At 39.4% G+C, this 14,798-nt stretch overlaps 1 protein-coding gene across 6 annotated transcripts in view; it reads right to left on the bottom strand.

Moving 5' to 3' along the window:
• ak9 (adenylate kinase 9) overlaps positions 1-14,798 on the bottom strand; it is a 154,525-nt gene that overhangs the window by 43,502 nt on the left and 96,225 nt on the right. For all 6 annotated transcript variants that reach the window (XM_059982957.1, XM_059982953.1, XM_059982955.1 and 3 more), the window contains 3 exons: positions 9,433-9,501; positions 5,705-5,944; positions 842-1,060 (listed from right to left, as the gene is read on the bottom strand). In XM_059982957.1, coding sequence (XP_059838940.1) covers positions 842-1,060; positions 5,705-5,944; positions 9,433-9,501 — 528 coding nt within the window. The remainder of the gene's footprint in view (positions 1-841; positions 1,061-5,704; positions 5,945-9,432; positions 9,502-14,798) is intronic.

Genomic DNA, 14,798 nt, shown 5'->3' with positions numbered 1-14,798 from the left:
ATTCACTAATGATTACATGATGTCTAATTCCATTCTCAAATCCAGATCCCAAAAGCTCAGCTTTGTTTAAGTGAAGGCAGGGTGTATTGCCACGTAAATCTTCTGGTTTCTGCAAAGGGCACATCAACATGGATTTATTACTATCTGTCGTACAACCCAATGCATGATTCTGCAACTTGAAGCAGCTTCAGAAGTGACAAAGTATTTTGCAAATTTTAGCAACAGCAGTCAACTTGCAAGCAGTGGATGATATCACTAAATGACAACCCACGTTACTGCTGAATGTACTTTTAGTTGCACATTTAATAGAGGAACTAGCTAGATTGCTCAATACTGAGGTCCAAAACACCAATGCTGGCATCAATATACACATCACTTATGTGTATTGTGCACAATTCCTTTAGTATTTAACGCACGGATGGCAACACACTCACACTCATGGTGTCCAGAACAACTTGTGATATGTGCATGTGTGTCATAGCAGCTATTTAGATTTCAAATGCATATCATAACATACAAGTGACAAGCATCTTAAATGCTCCCCTTATTAGCATTCTAATAATTATACAATTAAAACACATGACATGATACTTTAAAACAAATACAATTTGTAAAATACAAGTTATAAAACTGTAACATAGTTCACATGGTGATCCAAATATCCCAAGGTAATACCTAGAACAACTTTTAGAAGTCTGAAAACAAGAAAATTTAACTTTACTCACAAGACTAATATTCTGTAAAGATGTAACTCATTCTTTATTTCTAATAAGAAGGTGTATTTCACCTTTTTCTCCCTTTTGTCTTTGTCTTAATATACAAATATACATATTCCACTTACCTCAATAATATCCCATCGGCCAAAAGAGCTTAACCTTTTATAAGAGTTATCCAGCAGCTTTTGAGCAAGTTTTATATTCACAGGGAAACATTTTTCAAACAGACTAACACGATTTTTCACTAGCGGTTCCACTTTCTGATGCAACTTGTATTGGACAATATGAGGTTTACGGTTTCCATTAATCACAATGCATGGAATCAAAAATTCTTTCAGTTGATCCTGTCAATTTAAAACAAAGGACAATTCAAACAACTAAGCTATGTTAGTTATTTGGGTGTATTTATAGATATCAGGTAAGTGAATAATATGCATTATTTCTTAGGAAATCTAGTCTTGATTTTAGACTGTTTCAAATGTCCATAATTTGGTGTTTGATCCTTAAGCAGAATAATTCTAAAATATATTTTGTTCAACTTTTATTAATCATTTTTTCTTCATCAAGTATGTAGCAGAGGGCTTGAACTGCTATTGGTTTTAATTAACAAGCATAATTCTGTGTTTCTTTCAACACTGCTGCTTTTGGTATGTTTATAACCTTCTGTGACTTGAAGCAAATTGTCTGATGTGGACTGCAATCCACACCTTCCCCCTCACCATTCCCCATCCCCTTTTCCCTCTCTCACCTTATCTCCTTGTCCACCCATTGCCTCACCTCCCTCTGGTGCTCATCTCCCATTTTCTTTCTGCCATGGCCTTCTGTCCTCTTCTATCAGACTCCTTCTTCTCCAGCCCTGTACCCCTTTCACCAATGAACTTTCCAGCTCTTTCCTTCATCCCTTCCCCTTCAGGCTTCATCTGTCACCTTGTGTTTCTCTCTCTCCTCCCACCCACCTTTTAAATCTACTCCTCAGCTTTTTTTTTCCCTCCAGTTCTGCCCAAGAGTCTTGGCCCGAAATGTTGACTGTACTTTTTTCCATAGATGCTGCCTGGTCTGGTGAGTTCCTCCAGTATTTTGTGTGTGTTGCTTGGATTTCCAGCATCTGCAGATTTTCTCTTGTTTGTGAATGGATTTCCCATATAATGCCAGGAATGTTTAACTTTACCTCTGTACTGAGTAGTCATACTTGTATAAACTCCACAAACCAAAATTATTTATGAATTTTTTCTACTTCCCTCCTGACCTCAATTTTTTTTACAACACCAAGAGGCCTCTGAACCTATTGAATCAATGAGGTTTCAGGGCATTCCTATCATCCTATTCACTTGTAGCCTATTCTATCCCAAATTGTCTTCAACTACTTCCTAATTTTCCTGTCACCCAACACTATCAAAGCTTGATGAGGGATCTGGACCAGCTGGAAAAAGGAGCTGAAAAATGGCAGATGTAATTTAATGCAGATATGTGAGGAGTGCACATTGGGAGTACAAACCAGGGTAGGACTTACACGGTAAGCAGTAGGGCACTGAGGACTGCAATAAAACAGAAGGATCTGGGAATACATATCCATTGTTCCTTTGTTCCTTGAGAGTGGCATCACAGATAGATAGGGTCATGAAGAGAGCTTTTGGCACAATGGCGTTTCTAAATTAATGTATTTAATACAGGTGTTGGGATGTTATGTTGAAGTTGTATAAGATGCTAGTGAGGCCTAATTTGGAGTATTGTGTGCAGTTCTGGTCACCTACCTGCACGAAAGATATTAATAAGATTGAAAGAGTGCTGAGAAAATTTACAAGGATGTTGCCAGGACTTGAGGACCTACCTGAGTTATGGGGAAAGGTTGAATAGGTTAGGTCTTTATTCCCTCGAGGATAGGAGAATGAGGGGATATTTGATAGACATATAAAAATTATGAGGAGTACAGATAGGGTAAATGTAGGCAGACTTTTTCCTCTGAGGTTGAGTGAGACTAGAACTAGAGGTAATGGGTCAAGAATGAAAGGTTAAATGTTCAAAGGGAACCTCTTCACTCAAAGGATGTCAAGAGTGTGGAATGACCTACCAGCAGAAGCGATGGATGCGGGTTCGATTTTAGCATTTAGAAATTTGTATAGGTATATGGTTGCTAGGTGTATGGAGAGCTTTGTCCTGTGTGCAGGTCGATGGGACAAGGCAGAAAAATAGTGCACCACAGGCTAGATGGGCTGGAGGGCCTGTTTCTGTGCTGTAGTTTCTATGACTCCGTAACACCGTGGCCAACTTAACTCACCAATTAATTCACCAGCATATATTTGAGATGTGGGAGGAAAGCAAAGCGACTTGGGAAAAGTTATGCAGACACAGAGAGAATATATAACCTCAACTTAGTCAGCTCACAAGGTCGGGATTGAGCTACCTGTGCTGATCTGCAAGAAATACCAAGTCTATGGCTACGTAAGCCTTTGGAACTACTGTGGGTATTGTTCTGACAATCATAGTTAGGAAAGAAAACTCATAACCTATAATTGGGCAATTGCCCCACTGCTCATAGACTTAGCTTTTTACTTGCAAGGCAGATCAAGTCACACTGGACAATGAAGATCAACAGATTTGCAGTTGATTGTGGATAGAAAGTGAATAAAGTCACTCCCAGCCAGGAGTACATAGCATATCTTTCTTGGAATTACTTTGAAATTACTTCCTACTTACAGTAACTTTGTGATTTAATCTTTTCTTTGAGTATATCTTTTCAAAATCAGAACCAAAGTTCTTCCCCTTCCTGTCAGAAACACATTTGGACGTTCTTCTAGTTAAAGCAGTATGGCATATAGTCAAACTATGCTTTCAGTTTAGAGAAGGCATTTTGCTCTGTACATTCATCCGAAAATACAGTAAAAGTTTTGATCAATCCTTCACCCAAAGATCTTTATAATTTGGAAAACTTTATTTGGCTCTTGCTATTGGAGAATGAATATAAGACAACAACATAAGGGGGAGCAAGAGAAGACCATTTGGCCCTTTGAACCTGCTTTGCCACTCTTCAAGGTTATGATGGCAGTTAACTAGTACTATTTCTGATGTTTTACTGAAGCCAGAGAATCAACAGCAATGGTTTCTCTTCCCTAATATATACCATTCTTTATAGTTTGCCCCAAGGATCTATCCTTGGCTTTCTTCTATTACTCATCAACAGCTTCCCCTCAGCAGCACATGAGACATGGTATTATTTTGTATATGCTCTACCTGGCCACTTCGTTCCTCAACTGGGTCCAAGTTGCTAATATACTTGTCTACCCTCCAATACTAGGTGAGCAGAATATTCCTCAAAAATAAATATTGGAAACTCTTAATCCATGAACTTGAATCCTCTTTACATTCTCCATCCTTCATGGTCATTTCTAAGATTCTAGCATGCAACCTCTTAGTGCTCTAACTGAACCCCAGCTGGGAATAAAATCCACAAATGTGCAGATAAATAATGCATCAGTTAAAAATCCTTCTTTTCATTCTCTCCATAGGATCCTGTTTCCCTATTTCTGTAATCTTCTAAGGTCTTACAACCTCCAGATATCTAGACACTTCTAATTCTGGCATTTTGGACATTCTGATTTTTAATTGCTTCATAAATAGCACATGGTCCTTCAACATCACTTGTTAAACATCTCTGTCTCTCTACCTCTTTTCTCCCTTCAAGTTGCTCTTTAAAGCCCATCTCCTCAGCAAAAGTGCAAACATGAGGAAATCTGCAGATGCTGAAAGTTCAAGCAATGCATACAAAATGCTGGTGGAACGTAGCAGACCAGGCAGCATCTATAGGAAGAAGTAGTGTCGACGTTTCAGGCTGAGACCCTCTGTCAGGACTAACTGAAAGAAAATATATTTTCTTTCAGTTAGTCCTGACAAAGGGTCTCGGCCCAAAATGTTGACTCTACTTCTTCCTATAGATGCTGCCTGGCCTGCTGCATTCCACCAGCATTTTGTGTGTGTTCCTCAGCAAAAGCTTTGGTTGTCAGGCTGAATCTCTCCATAAATGGCTCAACAGCAACTGTTCCTTGATAATACTTGAGACAATTTACTACCATTTGAAGGGACGTTATTATTGGTAAGAACATAAGAGTTTCACAGTCAATGAAATACATTTGCAAGCTAATGTCATGACAAATCTATTTGTTGTTGATGTTGGTTGAATATTGAAAGTTGCATAGTTTCCATCTTAAAGTAATACTTGGTCCAGTAATCGCATGCAAACAAATATAGATACTGTTGTGTAAACAAGAACCTCACTTACCCAAACTCTTAACCAAAAAATTTTCTGAACAAGCAACGTAATGACTACGTTATTGAGTTACTCGTTGTTATAAAATCAAAAATGAAAGACCCCCATTAATCCATACCCTGATAACTCAACTGCTGTTACTATAAATAGTTACTTGAATTAGGAAGCTGCCTCTAAAAAGCTTACAATGAGAATCAATGTCCACTACACTTTCTGGCTATTTGTTCCAGAAGAAAGAATTACGTCAATTCTTAACAAACTTTTTTTATAGTATAAGCTTAAATAGATGCCATTCTGCCTTATCATTCATATTTATTTTAAATAATAGAGATCTTTTATTATTGCTGGTTGTTAATAATCTGGCAATGTGTTTTAAAAATCAATTGCTCCATACTCGTTATGATATCTAACATTAGTTTCTATTTTGTTGCACATTTAATGCAATTTGCTATTTAAAAATAAACAGTTAAATTCCCTGGAACAGCTTATTTTGTTCATGAAACCAATACAAATTGATCTATCATTGTTCACATCACAAAGCAGGAATTAATCAAATTGTCTCAACTTCTCATAATTTACTTCATAAGTATAAATTCAACTAAACCCCTATTTAAATGCAACTAATAAGTATTTTCATAACATTTCTAATGCATTTTGAACAGTTTCTTTCAGATGCAAATTGTATCATTTAATATGGAATGGAATATTTTCAATGATGTATTTGTACCCGAAGTGCACTTATCCTCTCTTGATCGGACTCATATTTATCTCCAATGTCAGTTCTCATCTGTTCAATAACTTCACTTTCTTCTTCTTCCTCCTCATCTACTTCCTCCTCCTCCACCATAAACTCATCTGCTAGAATATCTTCAATGTTCTCATCTTCTTCTTCTTCTTCTTCGCCTTCTTCTTCTTCTTCTTCATCACTTGCCTCACTTCCTTCTGAAGTTGGTTCAGGTTTATCAGCCTAAAAAGTAATTGCATAATTATTAAAATTCAGTGCTAAACATAACTTAGTAATAACATATTGACATGTTTATGAGTAAACATTGTAAGGACAGATCTTCCAGTAATAAGACAGTAGAGCAGGGGATAAACACACAGCCTTGTAATGCAATGTATTTCAAAAGATTTTCTACTTAAGATTTCACCAGTGTTCTCAATTGTTGCCTTTTAGTGTTAGTTCTTTCCTTCTATTAGAATGCGAGTGGCTACAGAAACTAAAAAATCATGATTTCAAGGCATATAAATAACTTCCACAACATGCAGGTAGGAAAAATAATTGCAAACATTACTCGTCCTGCAATTTGCCTTTTCCAAAAGCTCCATTCTGGAAAGCACTATAGGGCTATCAAAACAAAACTTCACGCCTTCTTAAAAGTTTCCTCCCCAGGCAGTTAAACTGATCAACCATTCTAGTCAGACCCCCTAACCCCTTCTATCAGTGCACTGTAAACAGTTTAAACTACTTTTAAAATGTTGTAAGTATATGCTGGTGTTTATCTATTTATACACATTTTATTCCCTACCATATTATAATCTCTAATTTTATTTTTAGGCAATTCTTTATTCTTTATAATTGTTGAATGTTGGTTTTTGTTGCATACCATATCCTGACCAACAGCAAATTCCTAATATATGTTAATTTATTTGGTGAATAAATTTTATCCTTAGTAACACTGGATAGGAAATTGAAGCAAATTAGCCTTAACTGTTATTGGTTTTGACCTTTAATGCTAAAACAGCCATAAAGGAAAATTATTTGAAGAAAAATTAACACTACCAATTTTCCTTCACAATTCCATAAAAAGTTACTCACAGCACTTTGTGATTATAATTATTTACAGATGTTCTGCATCACAACATTTATCTGTTTGCCTCAGAAGGGCAAATTACCAAATGGAAGAGTGGATCCATAAAAATTAGGAATAGATCTGGAACAAAATATCTGCATATATGGGCATGTCTGTAAACCTGTTTGTTTGACCCTCTACACCATGTCCTCTGGTTAAAATAGTGTAAAAAAATAAAAAATAGCTGTAAAATCCAGTTCCTTATACTTGGTTACATTTGGTATTGTATGAAGATTTTACTGATTTTGAAACAAATACAACTTAAAAATATTGCACAATAATATTTGTACAGTATGTAGAAACCACATGATAGAAACATAGAAAACCTACAGCACAATACAGGACCTCCGGCCCACAAACCTGTGCCGAACATGTCCTTATCCTGAGAAATTACCTAGGGTTACCCATAGCCCTCTATTTTTCTGAGCTCCATATACCTGCACAGGAGTCTCTTAAAAGACCCTATCATATCCGTCTCCACCACCGTTGCTGGAAGCCCATTCCATGCACTCACCACTCTGTGTAAAAAACTTACCCCTGATATCTCCTCTGTACCTACTTCCAAGTACCTTAAAACTATGCCTTCTGATACTAGCCATTTCAGCCCTGGGAAAAAGCTTCTGACTATCCACAAAACCAATGCCTCTCATCATCTTATATACCTCTATCGCTCCAAGGAGAAAAGGCTGAGTTCACTCAACCTATTCTCATTAAAGCATGCTCTGCAATCCAGGCTACATCCTTGTAAATCTCCTCTGCACCCTTTCTATGGTTTCCACATCCTTCCTATAGCGAGGCAACCAGAAATGAGCACAGTACTCCAAGTGGAGTCTGACCAGGATCCTATATAGCTGCAACATTACCTCTCAGCTCTTAAACTCAGTTCCATGATTGATGAAGGCCAATCCACTGTATGATTTCTTAACCACAGAGTTAACCTGCCCAGCAGTCTTGAATGTCCTATGGACTTGAACCCCAAGGTCCCTCTGATTCTCTACACAGGTCTAGTCCTGACGAAGGGTCTAGGCCCGAAACGTCGACAGTGCTTCTTCCTATAGATGCTGCCTGGCCTGCTGTGTTCTACCAGCATTTTGTGTGTGTTGTTTGAATTTCCAGCATCTGCAGATTTCGTGTTTGCACCTCACGCTTATCTGGGTTGAACTCCATCTGCCACTTCTCAGCCCATTTTTGCATCCTATCAATATCCCACTGTAACCTCTGACAGCCCTCCATACCATCCACAACACCTCCAAACTTTGTTTCATCAGCAAATTTACTAAGCCCATCCCTCCAATTCTTCATCCAGGTCATAATTATACACTGTAAAGTAAATTTATCTATAAATTGATATTTAAATTAATTTCCACAAGGGGAAATTTTGCCTGATTCATCTGTTGGAATTCTTAGAGGAAGTAACTGGCAGAATAGACAAAGGAGAGTGAGTAGATGTTGATTTTGGGATTTTCAGAAGGCCTTTGACAAGGTGCTGCTTAAAGATACTAGCATGGATAGAAGATTGGCTGACCAGCAGGAAGCAAAAGTAGGAATAAAGGGAGCTTTTTCTGCTTGGCTGCCAGTGGCTAGAGCTGTTCTGCAAGGGTCGCTGTTGGGGCCACTTCTTCTTAAATTGCATGTCAATGATTTTGACGATGAAATTGATGGCTTTGTGATTAAGTTTGTGGATGAGGTGAGGATTGTTGGAGGGGCAGGTAGCATTGAGGAAGCAGGGAGTTTGCAGAAGGACTTAGACAGATAAAGAAAATGGGCAAAGAAGTGGCAGATGGAATAAAGTGTAGGGAAATGTATGGTCATGCACTTTGGTAGAAGGAATAAAAGCATAGACTGTTTTCTAAACACAAAAAAATAATCAAAAATCTGAGGAGCAAAGGGACTTTGCTCCTCATGCAGGATTAATTTCAAGAGGACGAGAATATAAAATAAATGATGTAATATTGAGGCTTTATAAGGCAGGACATTGCCTCACTTGGAATATTGTGAGCAATTTTGGACCCTTTATTTAAGAAAGGATTTGCTGGCATTTAAGAGGGTTCCGAAGAGGTTCTGGGCCTTTACATACTGGAATTTAGAAGAAAGAAGGGGGATCTTATTGAAACCTATTGAATGTTGAAAGGCCTATATAGAGTGGACATGCAGAGGATGTTTCAATGATAGGGAAGTCTAGGGCCAGTGGGTACAGCCTCAGAATATAAGGATGTCCATTTGGAACAGACATGAGGAGGAATTTCTTCAGCCAGAAAGTAGTGAATCTGTGGAATTCATTGGCATAGTTGGCTGTGGAGGCCAAGTCAGTGGGTATATTTAAAGCAGAGGCTGATAGGTTCTTGATCAGTATGGACGTTAAGCTTACAAGGCGAGAGTGAAAATAAATCAGTCTTGATTGAGTAGCACAGCAGATTCAATGGGCTAAGTGGCCTAATTCTGCTTCTGTGTCCTATGAGTCTTAATCCTTAATAAATACATACTGGGTCTCTGTAGGAGAAATACAGTTAGTCCCACTTCTTCAAATATTAGTAATCATTAGTTTTGTAATAATGAAACTTTCCTCTGACACTTACTTGTTCTTATCACAACTCAATTTTACCTGTTTCTCTTTCTTTCTTTCAGCTCGCTCTGCCAGAAGTTCCTCCCTTCTTTTAGCAATTTGTTCATCCTAAAATGCAAGACAATAAAGAGATGCTTGTAACTATAAAGATATCACAATTTATTAGAAATAGAGAAAATTATATTTTAAATGTGTTTCTGCTCAGAATATCTTCTTTAATTTCTGTTAAAAGTGGAGAAACATATATGTAAGTAGAAATTAACCATTTGCAAAGACTACACCCTTTAAGCTACGTATTCAAGAAAAAATGCTGATATTGTAAAATTCTAACAATCTATTATACTATTGTTCAAAAATCCTGAGGCTCAGTAATGAGCTTTGCAGTTTGGTTTCCAGAGCTTATAGTTTTAGGGCCCTGTTTATAGTACTCCCTGTAAGCTCACTGGGACCTGTTTCCCAGCTACCTTTAAAATCACATGAGACCTGCTTCTTCTACTCATTTTAATCTCACCAGGTTGCGTTTTCGGTGCCTCTTTGAAACTGATGAAGGGTTTGTAACTCATATTCCCTTTAAACAAATTGGAGCCCTATTTCCAGCATTCCTTTTATAACCTTCTCTCAATTCCTCTGTCTCCACCACATCTGCTCTCAGGATGAGGCTTTTCATTCCAGAATGGAGATGTCCTCCTTCTTCAAAGAAAGTGGCTTTCCTTCTTCCACCATCAACACTGCCCTCAACTGCATCTTTTCCATTTCACACATGTCTGCTCTCACCCCATCCTCCCACCAGCCTACAGGGACAGGTTCCTCTTGTCCTCATTTACCACCCAACCAGCTTCCCTGTCTAGCACATAACTTTCCAAAACTTCTATCTCCAACAGGATCCCACCACCCCTCTGCTTTCTGCAGGGATTGCTCCCTACGCGACTCCCTTGTCCATTTGTCCCTCTCCACTGATTTCCCTCCTGGCACTTATCCTTGCAAACAGAACTAGTGCTTTACCTACTCCTACACTTCCTCCCTCACTACCATTCACGGCCCCAAACAGTCCTTCCAGATGAGGCGACGCTTCACCTGTGAGCCTGTTGGGGGTCATTTACTATGTCCACTGCTCCTGGTGAGGCCTCCTGTATTTCAGTGAGATCCGGCACAGATTGGGAGACCGCTTCGCCAAGTGCCTATGCTCTGTCTGCCAGAAAAAGCGGGATCTCCCAGTTGCCACCCATTTTAGTTCCACTTCCACATCCATTCCAATAGTTCTATCCATGGCCTCCTCTACTGTCACGATGAGGCCACATTCAGACTGGAGGATCAGCAACTTTTATTCCATCTGCGTAGCCCCCAACCTGATGGCATGAACATTGATTTCACAAACTTCTGGTAATGACCCTCCTTCACTATTCTCCATCCCTTTTCCCTCTCTCATCTTATCTCCTTGCCTGCCCATCGCCTCTCTCTGGCACTCCTCTCTCCTTTTCTTTCTTCTATGGCCTTCTGTCCTCTCCTATTAGATTCCCCCTTCTCCAGCCCTATATCTCTTTCACCAATCAACTTCCCAGATCTTCACCTCCCCCCTCCGCCTTCCAGGTTTCACCTATCACCTTGAGTTTCTCCCTCCCCTCCTCCACCTTTTAACTCTACTCGTCATCTTTTTCTCTCCAGTCCTGCTGAAGGGTTTCGGCCCGAAATGTCGACTGTATTTTTTTCTATAGATTCTGCCTGGCTTGCTGAGTTCCTCCAGTGTTGAGAATAATCATGGCAGTGGGGCTGCTGTTGGTCAGAAAATCAATGATCCAATTGCAAAGGGTGGTGTTAAGTGCCAGGTTTAGGAGTTTGGAGAGGAAATTGCTTGGAATTATGGTATTGAAGGTGAAGCTGTAGTTAATAAACAATAGCTTAACATCATCATCGTTATGTGCCATGTTGTATGATCGTGGTCTTTAACCACAATTGTTCTTGGCATATTTTTCTACAAAAGTGGTTTGGCTTTGCCTTCTTCTGACCAGTGTCTTCACAAGATGGGTGACACCTGCCATTATCAATTTTCTTCAGAAATTGTCTGCCTGGTGTCAGAGGTCACATAACCAGGACTTGTGATATGCACCTGTTGCTCATGCGACCACTGAACACCTGCTCCCATGGCTTCATGTGGCCCTGATCAGGGGACTAAGCAGATGCTACACCTTGCCCAAGGGTGACCTGCAGGCTATGGAGGGAAGGAGCGTCTTACACCCCCTTTGATAGAGAGGTATCTCCACCTCAACACCTTTAAACCTAACAAAGCTGTCTTTAATGTCCAGATGTTCCAGTGATGAGTATTAGGCAAAGGTGATGATGTCAGCCACAGATCTGTTTTGGCAGAAGGTAAATTTCAGTGGGTTGAGTTTGTCTGGCAGGCTGGAGTTAATAAGTGTCACTCGCAACATCTCTAAGTACTTCATGATGACTCTGATTCCAGCACTCCCTCTGAAAGGAGTGGGGCCCTGTATCCTGTACTCACTTTATACTCAACAGGGCTCCTTTTAAGTTTGCTGAGTTCTATTTCTAAGTAGAGGACTCTAGAGATTTACCATCAACTGCTCCTCAATTCTAAATGGCCATTCTTAATTCCTTAACTATGTCCCAGAAACATCTCGACATCTATCCTGAGATGATCCCTAAGGATTTTCCATGCTTCAAAAAGGCCATATTCTTCCAAACCCCAGTAAGAAATTCTTTAGCTTCTCTGAAAGGACAATCCTCTCATCCCAGGATTAACCTAGTGAATATCTTCTGGACTGACACCAGTACCAGTATATCTTTTCTAAAATGATGTAACCGTAACTGTGCAAAGTACTCCAGGATTGGCCTCATCAGTATCTTGTACAACTGTAACAATACTTCAGCTTTCTGATCCAAAATAATCTTGCAATAAAGACTAATATGCCATTTGTCTTACTGACTATTTGCTGCATTTGTTCGCTAACTTCTTGGATTTCGTGGACAAGAACATCTAGATCCTTATATACTGTGCTCATCTACAGTCTGCCTTCTTTTAGATAATAACCTGCCTTTTGATCCAACCTACCAAACACTTTCCCACATTAAATTTCATTTGCTAAGTTTTCACCCATTCAAACATTTGCAGAATTCTGATATTCTCATCACAACAAGGCTTCCAACCTATTTTCATATCATCAGCAGATTTGGATACCTTGCACTCTGTTCTTTCTGTAAGTAATTACTCAAACTGTAAATAATTGACAACCAAAAGTTGATCATAAGAACATAAGGCATATAGCAAAATTAGGCCATTCAGCCCATTGAGTCTGCTGCACCTTTTGATTATGGTTGATTTATTATTCCCTCTTAACTCTATTCTTCTGCCTTCTCCCTGTAACATTTAGCACCCTTATTAATCAAGAACCAATCAGCCTACACTTTAAATGTACCTAATCTGGAGGAGCTGAGCACCATAATAGGCAGTCATGAAATAACACACTTTGATGTCTTGCCAATCATCATGGGAGACTTCAGCCAGGTTAGTTGAAGGAATCTCTAACCACTTATGAACAACATGTTACCAGCAGAACCAGAAGGGTCAGCACAATGGATCACTGTTACACCACCATCAAGAATGCTTACCATGCCATCCTACACCCGCACTTTGGCAAGTCTGAGATCCTTGCTGTATTTCTACCCTTGACATATAGGCAAAGACTGAGGACTACACTACCAATGGTGAATGTATGGTCAAGGGAGGTGCAGGAGCATTTACAGGATTGCCTAGAATTGGTTGACTGGACCATATTCACAGATTCATCTTCGGATCTGTGTGAATATTCAATAGCCATCACCAACTTCATCAAGACCTGTGTGGATGAGTGTATGCCTTCTACAATATACCGAGTTTGATCAAACCAGACACCCTGAACAAACCGGGAGATTCACAGACTGCTGAGGGCTAGCTTTGTGTCACTCAAAACCACAATTCATAATCAGAATCAGAATCAAGTTTAATATCACTGGCATATGTTGTGAAATTTGTTAACTTTATGGTAGCAGTACAGTGAAATACATGCTAAATAAATATAGAGAAATAAACTGAGTTGCATTATGTATATATATGTCTATTAAATAGTTAAATTAAGCAGTGCAAAGAAGCAAAAATAAAAAGTAGTGAGCTAGTGTTTGTGGATTCAAAACCCATTTAGAAAACAGATGGCAGAGGGGAAGAAGCTGTTCCTGAATCACTGAGTATGTGTCTTCAGGCTTCTGTACCTTCCTGCTGACCGTAACAATGAAAAGAACAGAAGTCCTGGGTGCTGGGGATCCTTAATGATGAACACTGCCTTCCTAAGGCACTGCTCCTTGAAGATATCTTGGAATCTTTGGATTAATCTTAATACCCATGATAGGGATGACTAATTTTTCAAGTTTCTGCAACTTATTTCAATCTTTTGCAGTAATTCCTCCCAATACTGTTCAGGGATGCAGCCTGTCAGAATGCTCGCCACGGTACATTTGTAGAAGTTTTCAAGTGTTTTAGTTGACAAACCAAATCTCAAATTCCTAAAGAAATATAGCTGCTTCAAGGAACAATCCTACAAGGAGTCCAAGTATGGCCTATGGAATACCATTGTGAGAAAAAGTAATTCCATTTGAAGTTAGAGACACAGTTAGATGTATGACAGCTGTGGTTGGGTTTGCATGCTGATTCCTATAATGCAAAACTTAACTGCATAAATGGTAGTGATGGTTCACTCCTTCACTCAATGCATTTTATGCATGTTTTAAAAGCGAGAATAGCAGTAAGCCCATGTGAATCCCTATAGCATCTGGGTGATCCTGGGATCTCTGTCTCAGTGGTCATCGTCAGAACATCCTTCAAGGGCGTGAACTCTCACAAGGCTGTCAAGCTTGATGGTATACCTGGCAGGCTACTGAAAATCAGTGCTGGCCAAATGGCTGGAATGTTCAAGCACATCTTCAGTCTCTCATTGCTGCAATTAGAGGTTCCCACCTGCTTCAAAAGGACATCAATCACATTGGTGCATAAGAAGAGCAGAGTAAGTTGCCTTAAGGACTATCGTCCAGTAGCACTCACATCTACTGTAATGAAGTGCTTTGAGAGGCCGGTCGTGGCCAGAATTAAATTACTGCCTGAGCAAAGACTTAGACCCACCACAATTGGCTTAGTGCCACAAGTCTACAACAGGCAATCTCATTGGCTCTCCACTCAGCTTTGAAGTACCAAGACACAGCAAAACATATGTCAGGCTATGGTTTTATCGATTACCGCTTAGCAACCAACTCTGTCATCCATTCATTACTAATCAGCAAGCTTCAAAATCTGGGCATCTGTACCTCCCCCTGCAACGGGATCCTCCTTTTTCTTTTTGGGAACCCACAGTCATTGCGGGTCA

Source organism: Hypanus sabinus, chromosome 10, assembly GCF_030144855.1.
Source record: "Hypanus sabinus isolate sHypSab1 chromosome 10, sHypSab1.hap1, whole genome shotgun sequence".
In the NCBI taxonomy this organism is placed as follows: Eukaryota; Metazoa; Chordata; class Chondrichthyes; order Myliobatiformes; family Dasyatidae; genus Hypanus; species Hypanus sabinus.
This window is presented reverse-complemented; position numbering and strand designations above follow the sequence as displayed.